Here is an 18916-nt window from a genome sequence, read left to right on the forward strand (position 1 = left end):
TCACTGCATTGGGTCCAGACAAGAAGATGTGTATTCATAAGTATTGTTTTTATCAGGCAGTTTTTCTGCGTGGGCTTGAATGTTTTGCATGGTGAATGAAAAGCATACTTTTGACAGGTAAAAATAATGTATCCTTTTTTTTTTTTTTCTCTCTACTTACACACAGGGCATAATGCAGGATGTGCAATTACTTGTCATGCCTCAAGGATTTATTTCTCAATGCCCAGATCTTAATCGCAGTAAGTCTATTAATTCTTATACCGTAAAATGAAAGGTGTGATTTGTATCTACATTCTGTCCTACAAGCTTGCTTAAAACCTTGAATTTCAGTGTATTGGTTGTCAATCTTGACATGATTGAAGCTATCGTGAATACATTTTATTTTTTTATTAATGTACGTATTTTCTTATTCTAGCATGCCCAACTTGTAACGACTTCCATGGACTTGTGCAGAAAATCATGGAACTGCAAGACATTTTAGCGAAAACATCAGCTAAGGTAATGTTTACTAGGAGTCGAGGCATGGGAGAAATGAGGACTCTAACCCTTTAATTGCTGTCTTCTGGGATTATTTGTGCATATGTGGGGACATGCATGTGGGTGTGTGTGGAACATCCCCACATGGTGTGTTTGTGTGTTTGTATTTATATATCTGTGCCTATTGTCTATACATACAAATTTCCAGTTCAGAGAGCTTTATTGTGCTTCAATATTTTTATAGAATCGTATCTTTTAATAGTAAACAGAATCCAAATCCCTGATCAAGGAAAGGGCTCATAGATATTCAAGCCCTGTCTATTAGGATAAACAAGTCAATAAATCTAGAATTAAATAGGTTACTGTGCTTATAGTGCTAATTGCAGCAAGACTTATTGGTCCAAGTCTTTTCTCGAATTGAGCTGCCATAGACATGTTCAGACAAAATATGTGAAGATGAGGAATTAAGAATCCAAAGCAGTGTTTTCTTCTTTTCTTTTTTCCCTAAAATATCACACTAAAAGCATTCGTGTCTGCTGCTGAACGTAGACTAGTCTTCTGGTTTTAAATGTCAGTTCTTTAGATGTCTGCAGGAATCCTTTTACTTGGCTGATTTGATAGACAAGTATTAAAAATGCTTGGTTGAAGTGGAGAAACAATTGCAAACATGTTGGTTTTGAGCTTTACCTCCAATTTTGCCTCTCTACTCAGATTCAGATTTTGTGCATAAGCTAATATCTGTAAGTAGTTTATGTAGAGTAAGTTTCTTGGCCAGTTCACACATACAAAGATGAGAAATCAGGGGCCATTCACATCTTGACCTACTCACTTGGTTTCATGATGTCCCTGATGTTAAAGAAGGCATTGTAGCTTGCTTCCTAATTTCCATCTCCGAATGACTGATGGTTTAATCATATTGTATTTGGCATTAATTGTTTTATTATCTCTGACTGCATTTTCCTACATGTATTCCCTCATCTGCATGTTTGATGATAAGGAGGACAGTTTCAATTATGTTTGTGCTAATGTGGAAACCATTTACAAATGCAAAACTTTTTTGTGTACTGTAAATACAGTTGTCCCAAGCTGAGCAGAGAATGAACAAGTTGGATCAGTGCTACTGTGAAAGGACCTGCACAATGAAAGGCACGACTTACAGAGAGTTTGAATCCTGGACTGATGGCTGTAAGAACTGCACTTGCATGGTATGGTTATGGTTTGAGTGGAGACTCGTGAACGCTATTGCTTCCTCTGATTACAGTTTTATTGAGGCAAATATTGAGAAAACTTCCAGGTGTATGCTAGGTAGTAACAACAAAGTACTAGAAAATCTATTCTAAAGCTAAGAAATAGTATTAATTAATACATTTTCATACTGTTTCAGCAGTGCCAGCATGTGTAGCTCCCCTATATTTCATGTCACCAAAGGCAGATGCTATGCAATATACTTAGCTGTCATGTTATTCCCATGCACTGACTTGCAAATGGTTTCTCTGGTTAATTAATTCCCTGCTTTTTATTGCTATAAATACAGCCTTTTTCTTAGCAAATGATTTAATAGATCCCTTGTGCCCGATTCCGTTTAGTTGCCTTTGGTTATATCTCAGTAAATAAAAAAGAGTAAAATGTCAGGGTCATATGCATGCTGTGTTACATCACAAATGAAAAAGATTTGTTACGTGGATGGAAGATTCCCAAAGGTATCACAACTCCAGAAGCAGTTGAAAGTATCCTTTCAGGTACCAAACCATGGCATCTTTGTTACTGTCCATTCATTTAAAACTCATTTCCGTTTGAACTCATTAAATGCCTAATTCAAAGGCCATTAGAAACTAGCAAAAAGGCGGCTGTTGTCTGTACTGCACGTTAGATTGATTTGCTGCTATCTATAATTTGCTAAATAGTTCTCCTTAAGCTTAGTATGATTTTGGTCTTTGTATTTCTGGAGGGATGTTAGTTTTGCTTTAAGAGTTTTGTGGTTGATGAGAAGGCGACACAACTTGTGGTATTAAATCTGGCTGACAGCTATTTAAAATGCTTTGAATTTACTGTTAAATGCATTACATGTTTTTGTCTCAGGTTTTTCTTGCAGCTACGATATTATTAACTTTTAGAAATGTATTGTCTCTTATGTAAAGATCAGAAGGTAGAGTATTGTTCTGTGAGGTTGTTATTTCAGTTATCTGTGAGTTTGCTGCTGATTGGCAGAATGTTTAACCTCCAAATAGATTTGCCTGTAAAAAACTTTAGATCATTATCATCTCAAAGAACACATCATACATGTCTGAAAGATTGCATGGATGATATTCTAAAGGTATAGTTTCTGTTCTTGTAGTTATTGAAAGAGCCATGTTAAAATGTCTTTTGGGATATTGTTGGAGAGTTCATTGCATTTAAAAATAGATTTTAAGTTCCTGTGTTTGAGAACATCTCTGTTCTTGCTAAATATAACTACCAGTGAAGTGCCTTTTATTCTTCTAGAATGGTACTGTGCAGTGCGAGGCTTTGATTTGCCCCCTCTTTGACTGCCCACTTAACTCCGCCCTGGCGTATGTGGATGGCAAGTGCTGCAAAGAATGTCAATGTAAGTTTTACTGCAGTGCTTCCTTCTAATGAATATTTTGAAATCTGTAAAGAAAATGAACCTTTCTGTAAACATGTCAGTGAATGAACTGGTCAGGGAATGAAATATGAGGTTAAGGAATGAGAGAATTTAGACTTTCCTGAAATATTTCAGGAAATCGATAACCAGAACATTTTAATTTTTCCGTTTGAGTATTTTTTTTTTTATTTTAGTTGTGTTTTTTTAACATAGATACTTCATATAATGCTTAAAAAGTTATTTTAAAAACTTTCTGCATACTTCCAGAGTCTATCTTTTAGACCAAGCTGCTAGAAGTTCAAGAATGATTGCCTGGCGTTCGTTTTGACCAGTGTTTCTAACACCTCTGTCGCAAGAAGAGTGTACTTTCAACCTCATGTTGTAGAGCTAGAAATGAAGCTTCAGATTTATGATTCTTCTTCTGTAGTTAGCGGAAGAGAAAACTCATACTAGACCCAAGAGATCAGCAAAAACCAGACACCTAGAAATGTTCTTTTGCAAAAGGTCAGGCAGAATTATACAGGAAACTGGATAGAAGTAATTTAATATTGTCATTTAAGATAGGTGATTAGCTGTTGGTTTTATAGCATTTTAGTTTTGTTGCAAATAGGGCCACAGAAGTGGGGGTTTTAGGTAAATCATTATCTAGATGGACTATGTATAAAATTTCAAATTGATTATGGACATGTATTGCCTATGTGACAGTTATTCATTTTTGGCTATGGCCATTTTTGAAACTGAGCATGAGATGCACACATTTCCTTGTTCTATAAATGTTGAGATTTTTCTGTGTGGTTTCATCACTCTTCCACTGCTGTATAAAACTTCTTACAGAGTATAAAGAAATATATAACTGGTTAAGATGACATGTTGTAAGATAAAATTCAGGAAGATGTTTTTGTACTCCATTGATTTTGCTCCCACAAGAGTGTATTAATATTTAATTGTGTTAGAAGTTACACAAACCATCCCATTTTATGAAAGCTTATTAACTTACTCAAGTAGATTAATTGAGAGGAAATGAGAATTCAAATACTTTTTTTTTTAACCAGCTACACAGAATTTCCATGCATTTTAGATGGCTCAGGAAATTGGTAAGTCAGGGATGTGAAATGTGTGGAGTTCAGGCCTCTGCTTGAATCTTTGACTGTGTTGGCAGAGTTTGAAAACCTGATCCTCTGAAGTATGTTTTTGTAATGTACCGCCTGTGAATTGAGTTGGGAATTCTCCATCCAGATGTTAATAGGGAAGTGCTCACATCATGAGACTTCTTACGAAGTTGTTTTTCTTGGGAGTCTTGACAAAGGTCAAGAAATGTGAATGAGTATATGGACACTGACCTTGTCATACAGCATTACTACTTCTCCCAATTAAGATACAGTTCTGGTATAGCTTACTGTGAAGTTTACTATGATACTGCCTTTTTGATATTCTTAATATTATCAAAAGTCTTTTTTCTTCCAGTCTTGTTAATTTGATGCCAGTCTATAACTCAACTTCTAACAAACATGCACACATATAACCCTCTTGACAAATGACCAGAAAAATTACTAGATCCAAAAATAAGAACAGACATTTCTTTTAAAAAAATTATTCCTAATTTCATCTAGGTTATTTAAAGCACCATTTAAAAAAAATCAAACAACTTTTTAAGTAGCCAACTCCCTGGAGCCAGAAGACGGAGAGTGTGAATTGGAGTCCCATTGACAAGGTAGTTAAATTCCAGTGAAAAAGTGTAGAAAGAGGCTGAAGGCAGTGGAGACTGCAGGACCCTCACTTATTCTCCAGGCCAGTTTAGTGGAAATGCTGAGTTGTCACTGAGTTCATATTATTGTTCCAGCTGTACCCTGACTTGGTGTCTTCAGCTCAAGGTCTGAGCTGATTGAGGTCAGTGTGCTCAGTGACAACGGTTCTTGCTCGAGGGGTCAATGCTGAGTTCCTCCATTTGGATAGGTTCCAAGAATCACTTTTTTGTTCTCAATTCTTAGAACAATATCAGGGGATGTGTCATTTGACTAGATTATGTAGACCGACCACAGATGGCTTATATTTGTGAAAGCAGCGAATTAGGGTGTGTTGCTCAAGGAGCCACTATCCTTAATATTGAACAATCAGTCATAAATGCTGAGAAAAAGTGATGCCGAATACACTGTTCTTTAGCTGAGTTTGGCATTTTATTCAAGACAGACAGAACAGAATCAGAAACAGAATGGTTTGGATTGGAAGGGACCTTTAGTGGTCATCTAGTCGAACGCCTCTGGAATGAGTAGCGACATCTTCAACTAGACCACGTTGCTCAGAGCCTCATCCGACCTGACCTTGAATGTTTGCAGGGATGGGGCATCTACAGCCTCTCTGGGGAACCTATTCCAGTGATTCATCACCCTCATTGTAAAAAATTTCTTCCTTATGTCCAGGAAATGAACTTCAGCCCAGCCCAGCATTTAAATATTGGATTGTGCAGCTTTGTTGTATGTCATTTGATGACATTTTCAAAACTTGAGGGATTTCAGCACTATTGACTCTTCATGTTTTTTCTTAAATATTTTGTTTGAGGAAGAACACTTAGTAAGGAATGTTGTGGTTTGGGGCTATTTTTAGTCAATATTGCTTTGACTTTCCTTCTTCTTGTGACCCAAAAGAAAACAATAGTAACACACCCTGACCTTCTCCCCTAACTCTGTACCTTTGTCTGAAGACATTCAGACAACTTGTTCTGTTTTGTCTTGTGTGAAGGTTGATGCTGCTAGAATAAGGAATGACAATGCATGCAAATTATCAAATGTGTTTTCTGTTAGCTGTAATGGGCTAAAAGAAGCAACGATCTTCCAAGGCACTTAAATTGGCCAATGTGTTGCATATATGTGTCAGCTACCTACAAGTTATTCAACACAAAATTCAGTCAAGCTACCAGAGCATACCTCTTAGGTCAGTGGGAGCTTCCTGTGGAGAATTGTTTGGAGCTGGAAAGCAGAGACCACTTTCTTTTCTATTCCAAATGCAATTTAAACCTATCTGAGAAGGTCTGTGCAAGAGATCATTAAATTCTTTTCTCCTCTGCAGAGACAAATGCATTGTGTGGTGACAGGCAGTGATACAAATCGAGGGGAGATTAAGCTCCTGTATTGACCCTATAAAGTATTGCTTTAGACCATGGACTTGGCTTAAGAAGTACAAGGATGAGTTCATTTATTTTAAGTGAATTGTGGAAGGACTGCCAATGTCTTTGTGGCAGGCACAATTGCTACTTGGTCAGCAAATCTTTTTATGGTAACTTTTTTATTAGTCGGTATTAACACTAAGGCATCACTTCCAATAAGCTATGTGATATATGTACTCTTTAAAACAGAGGTAGAGTTTTTTTAACAAACTAGCTGATTTTCATTTTTTTAAGGCCCGAAGTGATATTTGTACCAGTATCTCTGGCACAGTAATAACTCCCATAATCAAAGACTGGTCTCCAGGAAGAAATTTCTCTCTTCTCGTTACTGTCCTCCCAGTGACAGTGCAGATACTTATAGACCTAATCCCAAACTATTTAAATCTATCCCAACAGATTTCAGTGGAGGTTAAAGTCTGAGTCGTTATGTTCAAATGTGCAGGCTGTGATTTTCCCATGCACTTTTTTTTCTGAAGTGGGACAGTTGTTGGTTTTCTGGTGCATTATAGCCAAATCCATAATCTAACACAAGCTTTTTAAGCGATGGTGAGAAGCATAGTGCTGTATTGGATCAGCTCGCACTTCTGTTGCTAGCAGGCGTGGAGAGAGAGCATATAGAGGGGTTATATAACTCGGGAAGGCTTTTTGAACAACGTAATTCAAAACACAAATACAGACATGGTAGCTCTTATAACATGCCTGGTTTTCTGATGCAGTGATCTGTCTTGCTAGCTTACAGAAACTTTTAATTTTATAATTAAAATTAAGAAGATTCTTTGTTTTCCTCTTGTCATAGTAGTTTCTTGTCCAAAATCAGGACACCTCTCCATGATTCATTGATTTTTCTCCAAAGCTACACACTTTTCTGCAAGCTCCAGCACTTGCAGTCCTACTGATGCAGAGAGAAGGGGCTGTGAAAGCCATTCTGCTTCTCATTTGCACACCAATTGACCATCAGCAAGAGTGCAAACATTTTTATCTGGAAACTTTGGGAATATTGATTAAGCTTCCTCTGAAATTTATCATTTATCCAGGTGAATTGAAGCATTATGGACTTAAGCCTGTACTGCTCACGGAGTTTAATCTTTTCACAAAATTGTCACCTTTATTCCAGGCTGAAGGAGTGGCACCGTCTTGCCTTCAGTGACGTGCATCGGTGGCAGGGTGGCATGCCAGCCGCCACCTTGTTCACCCAAGTGCCGGAGAAGCTTCTCCTTTGTTCGGTGTAGCACAGAGAAGAGGCTGCAGCTCAGAGAAATGATTGAATGGCAGGATTAGTGAGCGCTGACTGAGCAGGCCATCTTATCCTGGCAGTAAATCAGAGGAAGGGGAAGTCTGGAAACAGAAGAGCAGCTCCAGTGGGGACACGGCACGAGCCGGAGGGCTGTGGGACAGCCAGCGGGCTCAGGGTAATGGAGCAGGCATCAGTAGTGGAGAAAGAAGAAGCAGTTTTTAGCAGTGAAGCAATGATTAGTCATAGCTTTTTTTTTAAAAAAATGCACAATTTAGAGTATAAAGGAGAAGCAACGTTGTGGTTAATGCAAGAGATAAGTTGCTTTTTGGTTATAAGTATTTATATGTTGCTTTTTAAAGATACAAGTTTAAATAAATCAAAAATTCTGTTATTTTGAGATTTTTTTAATATGAAAAATCAGATAATTTAGCCCAGTTTAGAACAGTACTAAAAGATATCTGGAATATAGCCAGCACTGGATTGTTTCCTAGAGCCATGCTATTTTTTATAACCTCCTGTAGTCAGCATACAGAACTTTTGAATGTTATTTAACATTTAGCAGAATAGTGTCCGTTCAGCCTCTGTTTTCTGGATTTTCCATGCTAATGATTCACATGAACTTTATTTCTCAGGCTTTTGAATCACATACAATGATAGTATCACATTATAGTGACAGATAAAAAGCATTATGTATACACTTGTACTACCGAGATGCATTACACTGTACTTTACTACCCGTTTATATCATTTTCTTACTTCAGCAACTCTGTATCTTCAAAAGAAAGGCAGTATTTATATTCACTTAGAAATAGGACTCAAATATCTTTTCTAAATAAATATTTTTGAAGGGAACAAGTGTATCCTTAAACTCATGTAGGTCAATAAAATCAGTGGAGCTATTTTAGATTTAAAAAACTATAGTGGAAAAGCATAATTGATGCATGTATCATTTGTGAATCCAGCATAGCTCCTACAATCAGGGTCTCACAGAATGGTTTGGGTTGGAAAGGACCTCTAGAGGTCACCTGGCCTAACCCCCCCTGCTCAGACAGGGCCACCTCGAGCCAGTTTCGCAGCACCATGTCTGGACGGCTTTTGAATATCTCCAAGGATGGAGAATTCACAACCTCCCTGGGAAACCTGCGCCAGTGCTTGGTCACCCTCTCAGTAAAAAAGTGCTTTCTTGTGTTGAAGTGGAATTTTGTGTGTTTTAATTTGTGCCCATTGCCTCTAGTCCTGTCACTGGGCAGCACTGAGAAGAGTCTGGCTTTCCCTTCTTCATTCCCTTCCATCAGGCGTTTGCACACATTATGAAGGTCTCCTTCAGAGCCTTCTGTTCTCCAGAAAGCATAACATCTCAGCAGATGAGCGTTGAGACACTCTAAGAATGTTTTGGGGCCTTTCCTATGCTAAACTCAAAGCTAGCTGAAGATGGTGGAAAGACTCTACTTGGCTTTGGTAGGCAGGGCCAGTTTCACCCTTCACCCTAGCTGCTCAATCTCTGCTGTATTTTCCATGGTAAAGCTATAGAAATTTTCAAACTACTCATACCATAGCAATATATATGGTTTCTATCTGTAACATATCCAATGGCAGAATTGTCAGTGGCTTTTTGGTGCAGAGCTTGTAGTTGCCAAGGACCTTTGCTTTTGTAAGATGGGCAGCGTACCTCCATCAGCAGGGAAACGCTGAGTCTTTTCACTTGCAGTTCCCTTCTGAACAGGAAACACCCCTTATATGTCTTGTTCTGTATAAATTAAAATACAGCTTACAGTAGTTGGACTTCTCAGAATATTTTGCTCCTACTTTTCCTTTCCTCCTTCCCCGTGTCCTTTGAATGTCATTGCTCCACGTTAGCATAGGAGAATTGAGGGAGTTGGTGCACTGTGCCTCAGTCAGACTTTTCATGTGTCAAAGTGTGGCTCCCTCCTAGGCAAGTGGCTTTTCAGCTGTTTTGGACCCCATGTATTATGGAACTCCACTGGAAGATTCTAGATCTGGAGGCAATGTATCAGTATATGAGAAGAATTCCAGTTAATGGTAAAGTCATCCAGTTTTAGACTGTGTACCTGAGGAATGAGTAATAAAATATGTTTAAGAAAATTCTTATTCGTTAAAATACATTACACTGCATATATAGCAGTCTGCACTAAAGAAGAAACTGGAAACATAATAGTGATAATTTTATCGATAGAGAATGAAAAATGTTTTTTATATGGGAAATTTTGCTGTAGGCCATGGTCTGCTCTCCCCTGCTGCTCTTATCTATTATGTCAAGGCTGTCAGGGAAAAGAATTTGTTCTTTTCCATTCTATTTTCATTATGTTCTTACCAAGGAGTTCACAAAATATAAAATACCTGCAAGATTTTATTATTTTATTTCCAGTGCAAATAAAACATTGACATATGTTAGTTATGAATAATTTGGCTTTCAGACAGCTGGGAGTGTGAAGATTGGCAGTGTTCCAGTCTCTAATAAGTTACTGCCTTGACTTTAGTAATGCTGATTTCACCAGAATTTATTTAGTCAGGTGGTAGTGAAATAATAATGATAAAAAAATTCTATTCTATATATAATTACAAAAATCACACAGGATATGTGGGTGTTCACATGGCTATGCATTGATTTCAATATGTTTGTTCTCACCACTAATATGCTAATGTCACTCTGCACCTGCATCGTTGGACTGTGGGTTTGGTTTGTTTTCTTGGTCCCGTATCCAGGAGCACATTGCCAAATCAGCAGCTTGTAGCTGATGTTCTAGTTTCTGCCTGGAGCTTTTCCTTTGTAGATTTTGCAATTTTCCATAGTACCAGTAACAGTGATCTTTAATGGGCATGCGTTCTGAAAAGAGCAGAATTTCACTTTAGCTAAAAACACCAAAACTGCAGGTTTTGGACAAAGTCATAGAAAAGTAACAGGTTGGAGCCAGAGAGCACTTCATGGACCTGGACAGAGCAAAATGCCAAAACTGAACCAACCAAGTAAGAGACTCACGCCTTGCTGAGACCTGTGCAGTTTTGCAAAGAATGGTTTGCACCTGACGTACTCTTATCGATAAGAGGATTGCCACGTTGACGAGGGTCATCTGGGTGAAAAGCTGGCCTAGGGGAGACACTGCTAGGAGCGTAAAAGGCAGCACACGTAGAGTTTTCTGACAGTGCCTGTGTCATGTAAAATGAAAAACACTGGGAGGTTGTGAAGGCTGAGACTCAATAAATAAAATACTGAAAAAAATCCCACCTCAGAACTGTCAATAATGTGATCTTATCTCCCTGGCAGTCTAAGGAAGGGATGGTAAAATATGAGTGAAGTTGATTTGGTGACATTAATATAAAATGATGTATACTGTTATCCTTTATTTGTCTATTTGTAAAGATAATGATTTAAACCAGTGGCTTTCAGTCTTTTGGACTGAAGAAGTTTGAAATTTTTTCAGTGGAAACGTGTAGTGAATTAAATCTACTGCTTGGCTTACTTCTCGTAGCCGTTACTTGCAGATATCTGAAGTGTGATGTATGGACCTCCAGGCTGTTATTGATCACTCTTTCTACATCTGTCAGCTCATAAAATATATTTGGCTTGAAATAATGGCCACTTTGTCCCATGTGAGACACAGCTTTAAAACTGAAATCTCAGCAGATACGGTGTAACAATCCTTGCTCGTACTTTCCTCATCTGTTCCCTTCAAAACAATCATTGAAGTCCTCTTTATTTGAAGAGTATCTGCTATTTACTTTCATCACTATACCGGGCACAGGACTGTATCTACAGTGATTTCTGTGGTTTTGTATCACTGGTCTGCCTCTTTGCCAATACTGAGAATATTTTTATTAATTTTTACATTTTTTTATCGGTTTTATTTGGTACCGGCTTCCACTAGCAAGAAAGCTCTTCCCATTTCTTTGGGAGGGTAGTTGGCTGTCCTAAGCCTGCTTTTATGAAATAGCAAACTATTATTTTTTCCTACTAGTTAAAATGATTTCTGTAACTTTCTGCTTGTAAAGGAAAATTCTGGTACTCTCCTAGTTGCTCTTGGAAAAAGTTTGTGTAAACTTTTTTCAAGTATAATTTTGACTGACTTCTCAGGTTTAATTTTATTTTTAATTGATGATATTTGGTTAAAATCCCTTAAAAATTATTTGACACCTGTGGGGTTTTTTTGTTTGTTTGTTTCCCCCCTAACAGATGAATAAAATTTGAAGCTATTATTAGGTTTGTTGTTTTGCATTGTCATAAGCTGTTATGGTGAAGAACAACTTTTTTTTATGTTGCTCATTTCTGATGGCTGGTATGTACTTCTACATAATAGTGTTATAATGGTATTACAGTGGCATCATTTCTTGATGTAATAAATTGGGGCAGAAAACACCTGGTTTCTATAACCAGATTTATATTTTTTCCCCTATCCTGAAAGCAAATCAAGAAACTATGCTTAAGTCATCTGGAAAATAGGCACATAACCTAGTATTTCTAGTGAGTGAGTGCTTCAGATACTTTGAAGGTAGGGAAGATGAACTAGCGTGATTCTCCCTGTCTCGTTACTGCTTTGACAAAGAAACATAAATTCAGATATTTCCTTAAGATATCTTTTTAGGTTATGGTCTTATTCATGAAAGTGCAGCATCCTCTCCAGGCACATTTTACAGGCTTACGAAGAGGGAGTTTGTTCTGTAGATGTTTTCATCCTGCTATATACAGAAGCTTTGTAGATCCTCGAGGCACCTAAATGAGAAATCAAATCTGAGTATAGCATAGAAGAAATAGTAGTCTTGCCTATGGTTGGTGTGAAGTTCTCAGACAGATGTCTAAATAGTAGTAGAATTTGAGTTCAGAATGCTTAAATCTTGTAAATGGTCTTCTGTGGCTCTGTATGTATAGAGTTGGTTGTATGGTGTAAGCACCTAACCACAACTTTTTTACTTTACTATTTTGCAGTGTATTATTGCAAAGTTGCTATGAAGAAGTGTGAGAATAAATAATTACATTTTAAAAATAGAAGCTTAAAATAGACGTATAAATAAAAGAATCACATCCTCATATTGATGCATGAGTTCAACCATTTTGCTAATTTACCTGATTCACACACGTGCACCTCTACTCCTGTTTCCCGTGTGACATCTTGAGCCCCATGAAAACTCAATGGAAGTAACAGGTTGATTCTTACAGTGTGAGCAAACAGATTAAAAGTCGTCGCTTTGGCTTCTGCTGTAGGCTGAAAACTGGTCTGTATGTGCCTTGCAATGGTCTTTCATCATCTGGGAAGCTATTTACCAGTACTGTTTAAAGCAAGTCCCAGTCATTCTTCATTCTTGCTGACAATGGATCATAGACAGCAAAATCCCTGTCCTTTGTTCTTTCCAATAAAATATCATGTTTTGAAGTCTAGCCTTTTCTAAACATATGTGGACAGATATCAAGGTCTGTTAAATAAAATCCTAAGGTAGTTGTTGAAATAAAATAGTTTGTGGAACAGAAGGAACTCTCTCCCTTGGAGAATGACAGCCCTTCACATTTTTTCCTCCAAATTTTGAAGATCATATTGCAAAACAAATTGGATTCCACCTTTTAGAGTGCAGTTCTTGGCAGACCATGGTTGACTTGCAAGTAGGGAGATGCAGTGAACAAATTTATTTAAGCAGCTGTACTAGTTATTGCTGTTGAGTACTTGTATTAAGGTAGTTTAAAATGCTTCTGTTATGAAAAGCCATCAGTTGAGTTACTGTACGCACAAAAGACAGTCCCCTGTTCTGCAGGATTTCACAATTTAAGTGTAAGAGAAGAGACAACTGGATATAAAGACAAAGATGTGGGGAGTGTAAGGGAAAACTAAAATAAAGAAGTCCTTGTCCTGTCAGGCTACTCTCTCAGGTGTGGCTGTGCCCTTCTGGCTAGATGCTCAAGAGCTCTGTCCTGGAGTGTTGGCACTGTGGGCTATGCCTTGTTTTCACAGTCAGGGTGGGGCCCTGCAGGAGATGCACATGCTGCATTACTGATATTTATTCAAGCTTTCAGGGCAAAATTTTTCTTTTTGCTTTCTCTCAAGACATTTTGCTCCCATTATTTTAGCTCTTAGAATAACAGAATTCACAGGGAGAGGGAAGTAGAAGCTAATTCGACTTTTCAATAGAATTCAATAATAAAGTTATCTTAGGTCTTCAAAGCACATTGCTAGCATTATTGTTATTTTCCCCTTGCATTTCTCGTGGAAATACTGAAGTGTTCTCCATGTATTGAGGTGGTGGGATCATAGGCAATGGGAGGTGGATTCATTTTCTCAGTCACAGTAAAGTTCCCTGTAACAAAACCAGATTATTCCACAGGAAAGATAGTACTTGTTCTTGTCAGGGTAATGGCCCAAATTTCTTGTCTGTCAAGTTTAATTATTGTAAGTCCACTATTCCTTTATAATTCTACAAAATATTCATACTAGATCCCTGCAGCTAACAAAAACAACATCTTAGCTAGTAATATATTGAAAACAAATTCAAGAATTTATGAATACAAACTGGTATTTTTCTCTGAGGTTTTCAAGAGTTTGAAAAAAATGAAAAACCCTGAGAACAGGTTTCATAAAATTCATGAAGTATTTTGTCCTTATGCTATTTAACTCATTCCAGTCATGTACCTGTTTCTTTTCTGTGCCATTAAAATTACAGAATTCTACTTTGCCTTATGCAGATTTGATGCTAATAGGCAATAAGTAAAACTTACATATTTTTTTAGTTGTTCTTTTTGATTCTTGGTTTCCATTTAAAGGTAATGTTAGACAAAGGAAAAGGGAAAAAAGTGAATTGGGTGACATATCAGTAAGATCAAAGTCTTGCAGCTCTCCTGGAGTCTGGCATACACTGCAGCACCAAACAGATATACACACCTGGTTGCACAAGCACGCAGTCTGAGTGTAATGTCTGGGAAGGCCCCCCTGAAGGCAACAGGGGTGTTAACATAGATATCACTTAATTTTTTTTGGTATTAGCAGTGACTCTAAGACTTTCCCTCATTGATGTACTTCCCAAATGGAAAAGGAATGGTCCCGTTAACAGTTGCTATGAACTCTAGCTTACCATTTTTCTGTGACTGGGTTGGAGCGTCAGCAGATACACTCTGGAGAAACTGGCTATGACAAAGCAGAATCCATGAATATCTGCTCCAGCTACTTTTACATTTTTAATTGTTTCAAATCCTGAACTGACTTTAGACATGAAGTACCCTATTGTTTGGGAATGCACAATGGATAATAGTAACTTCTGGCAGCCTGGAGAAACGGCCGTGAGGTTAGATGTACATAAGTTTCTATTTATAGTTGTCTTTTGAAAATTTCCAACTCTATTGGTAACACCTTATTTTTTTTAGACTAGTTTTTGATTAAATGCTATTTGATAATGAATGTTGAGAGTGAGTATATAACAAATTTGGAAAGCTGATTTGCATAGCTGACTTTAATCAAGATTTCAAAACGTGTTTACCTTGCTGCCTGTGTTAAATATCTTTTGCTGAACTAATGCTAAGGGCTTAAGAACATTAAGTAGAGTTCTCTGGAGTGTTTGTGATTATGCCAACTAATCCTATCAATCGGGCTGAAGTGAGGGAGGAAGATGACGAGTGTCAGAAGAGGGACAGGAGGATGGGCAGATTCCTTATGCAGGAACAAAAATCGGTGGAGGAAGAGTTGGGAGCATGAAACCCTGTTCAGTTCCCATGTGGAAGGTAGATTCAGGTGCTTTGAAAGAAGTGAGATCTAACAACAGCTATAGATGTGGTGCTACAGCTGTGCACTAATCCACTCTTGGGAACATCTAAACACATTAGACTGGGCTGTGCCATTAGGCAGATAAGATGCATGTGATTATTACTGTAATATCCAAGTGAACAAGGGGCTGCTGTTTATAAGGGAAGTGAAAGCACTTGGATTTGAGAGGAAATTAAATACAGTGAAACGGAGGTACATGATGCCAGGTCACAGGATATTGTGCCTTCACCATGCAGCAAAGTCACAGTGCAGAATTTCTAGCTGAAGTGTCTGGAAATTGTTTTGGGCCAAGGAGAGTCTGGTTGAGAGTGGGAGCATCTGTAGGGTCCCTGACAGTGACTCATGTAAGGGTGTAGTCTGTGGGTGCTTAAATAAAGTGGCAAGCTTTTGGTCAAAAACCCCCACGACTCTTGGAAGTAGCTGTAAGTTTTTGGAGCAGAAGCTGTTTGGAACCTCTGTGGCTTGGGAAAGTGGAAGTGTCGCTTGCAAGTCCTTTTCACCCAAATAAATGCCAGGTGTACTATTTTACGGTGAACCGAGTAGTTTTGCTGTTTGCATAGGACTTTTTCTAACGCTGTCAAATGAAACACTGTCAAAATCTCTGAAGGTGCTCCCATGCAGAGGTGCTTGCCTTTTACTGAATATGCTCATGACCTGTGCCCACAAGGCTGCGGAAAGCACCCATCGCAGTAGTAATGTGCAAAAACTTGTCTTTCGAAAGTTATGCATAATTGGTGGACACTATTTTTTCATGCCATATCTGGGCAAAAATGTGGGTAGTATCCCAAAATGCTTTATTCCCCCCCTCCACTGGGAGTCTCTGTGGAGCAGAGTAACAGTCACCCCTTGTACGGGCTGTGGCAGGAGTGGGTGTCCTCCCTTGTCACGTCCGTGGATGGTCCTATCTTATGGTATGGCAATGGAGAACACAACCTGCTTTTTATTTAGTAAATTAATGCTGATGAGTCGTAACTGTTTACCTCTCATAGTTTTAAAATAGTGACTCAAAAGTGTGTGGGTCTTTAACAGTTCTTCATTACTTTCATAAATTCCCAGTACTCAGTCCTTGGACTATCAATTAATCGGTCTTAATGCTCCATACGGATCCCCTTGACTTGAGGCTCTCTGATGGGTCTATGTGCAAGTTTAAGCATTTCATGAAGTAGAAGGTGGTTTAGGGAGGTGTCTATTTATTTTTCTATACTGCATCATTTTTCTTTTAACAAAGTGTTCAGAAAAGCACCTTTTACAGTTAGCCCAGCAGTCCAGCTGGGAGAAGGTGGAAATGAAGCAGAAATTTGCCCGTCATTAGTAGCTGTCAGCATTTGATAAAATATCTATTTGCATCTTTACTGAGATACAACTATGTCACTACTATTGTGAGTAGCTTACATAAGGAGTCCATCAGATAATGTCTAATCCCACTTTTATGAGGATTAAGCGACTATGTAATGTTTGCATTGGAGTTTTTTTGGTCTTGCAGACAGTTGTGCTATTTATAAAATTTTAATATAATTGTAATACAGTAGTCATAATTGATATTAACGTTAATTGCTTTTCTTCTCTTGACACCCTCTAAGGCTTTTGTCTTGGCATTTGATTTTATTGTTTGACATTTTGCTGCAAAAGTTTGAGAATTGGGTGGCCAACATAGTTAATTCGGCGTAAAATGGATCGACATTTTGATCACATTAGTCATGTACAAGTTTTCAAAATCCTCTGTTTAGAGTCTAAAATATTCTAGTTCTGTTTGACAAGCAGAATACGGTCCATTGCTGCAAAGCCAAAGCTGTGCATATCTGTTAGTAGAAATATTTTGGCTGCCATATTTAACCAAGCTAAAGTTGCAGTGTGGATAGCAATAACGCCATATTTAAGAGGAGCTGACTTCAAACACATTGTCCAGATTGGATCTTTGCATAACTGGAGACAGCCACATGCTCATTTTGTGCGATGTGATGTCCACTGGCTTTGATTGGTTGCAAACTCTTTCCCAAAATCATAGAATCATTAAGGCTGGAAAAGACCTCTAAGATCACTCCCTGTCCTGCAGCCTGCTTTGAAACTTTTACTTCATCTGTCAGGTCTGTTTGCCTCAGATGAACTGCTATCAATCAACAGAGTTTTTACTCACATTTTGGTGCGCTTTTTCAGTATTCAGATTACATTTTTATTCTTTAAGGATGCCTCAAGGAGCCCTCATTCTAGGGCTCAGAAGAATTCTGCAGAATATTTCCCAGCAAGAACACATGGGATGCATGAATTATGTCATTTCCCCATAGTAGCTGATGGAAATATAGGAAGCATGAGAAGCAGGTGAAAGAATTTATAATTTTAGATTGATTCCTTGCCAATGTGACTAAACAGCCCATTAGTGTTGTTGGAGGTGGCTCACACCACAGATGCTCTTAAACGATCGCAAAAGTACTGTAGAGGAATGACTTCATGTTTTCAGTGTAATAGAGACGTTTAGCTTTTCTGGCTAACAAGAAACAAGATACAAATAGTAATTGATCCCTTATCATTAGGAAATTTCGAATTGGTTTTTCTTTTTTTCAGCTGAGGAGGCTGAGGCATATACATGCAGCTTTTCAACAGTGATTGACTGGAAAAATTAGCAATCTATTTTCCAGCTTGAAATCTGGAATTATTTTGAACTGTTGAGGGAGATGGCATGAAATGAAGCAAGCCTGCAGTCTCACTGACTGCAGTAACAGAGGAACTTGTGCTCTCCACAAAATGAGTGAAGAAGAAATAACACTTGAATCCCTGAGAAGATAAATGAGAAGGGGGAAGAGAGCAGTGCCTAGTAATGGCGTGGCAGCCGAGAGAGAGAAATTCACGAAAGGTGACCATTATCTCTGTGTGTATTTCTAAGGATAAAGCCACACAGAGGTTTTGCACTGTGCAAGCTTGCAAAGTAGGATTAATGGGATTTACACAATTCCTAAGCCTTGATCTCTGAGCAGTGGAAAATGTAATCAAGCAGATTCCAAGGAGGAGGTTGGAAAATTAAATGAACAAGATGGGAGAGGGGGGGTTGTATGCTAATTTTTGGATATTTTTTCCCCCCTACAGATCATCATATGTGAACTAAAAGTGCAGCAACATAGAATTAATTACCATATTTAAAGTCACATTCATAATTACTGATGAATTTCACAAAACTTTGAGTCGTATCTGCCATTCATTGGGCAAATATGAGTACAAGAAAATAAAGTGGTGTGAGGAGTTCACCAATGTCTTAAACTTTCTGCTTTCACTTGATAAGTCTGAATCAAAATCAGCTTAGATACCATGGGGAAGTGTACACACATTCCTCAGAGGAAGGCACACACAATCTGGATAGTGAAGGTGATAAATAAAGAAGTCAGAAAATGTACTAAATGGCATCGTGTGAACTCAGTGAATGGAAGGCAGGAGTTAGCTGGGTCATGGATTTTGCATGGACGTTTTAAGAAATGCAGAAGGAAAATGACATTTGGAGGCCAGTGGGAAGAAAAAAGAGTTGTGAAAGAGAAGTGATGGTTTGTCAAACTGTTGATAATTCACTGAGGGAACACAACAGCCAGCGGGCTCCTGAAAGATTACTTTTGTTGGATGAATATGGAGAAGATGCTGTGTGATCACAATGTGTTAAATGGTACTGCAGGGAATAGCTGTATTACCACTACATCTGCGTAAATTAG

At 38.1% G+C, this 18916-nt stretch overlaps 1 protein-coding gene across 3 annotated transcripts in view; it reads left to right on the forward strand.

Annotated features, from left to right (window-relative positions):
• The window catches only part of NELL2 (neural EGFL like 2), a 155021-nt gene that overhangs the window by 41899 nt on the left and 94206 nt on the right, over nucleotides 1-18916 (forward strand). For all 3 annotated transcript variants that reach the window (XM_075428504.1, XM_075428506.1, XM_075428505.1), the window contains exons 6-9: nucleotides 167-239; nucleotides 416-498; nucleotides 1554-1682; nucleotides 2959-3061. In XM_075428504.1, coding sequence (XP_075284619.1) covers nucleotides 167-239; nucleotides 416-498; nucleotides 1554-1682; nucleotides 2959-3061 — 388 coding nt within the window. The remainder of the gene's footprint in view (nucleotides 1-166; nucleotides 240-415; nucleotides 499-1553; nucleotides 1683-2958; nucleotides 3062-18916) is intronic.

This window comes from Opisthocomus hoazin, chromosome 8 (assembly GCF_030867145.1).
Source record: "Opisthocomus hoazin isolate bOpiHoa1 chromosome 8, bOpiHoa1.hap1, whole genome shotgun sequence".
Classification (NCBI taxonomy): domain Eukaryota; kingdom Metazoa; phylum Chordata; class Aves; order Opisthocomiformes; family Opisthocomidae; genus Opisthocomus; species Opisthocomus hoazin.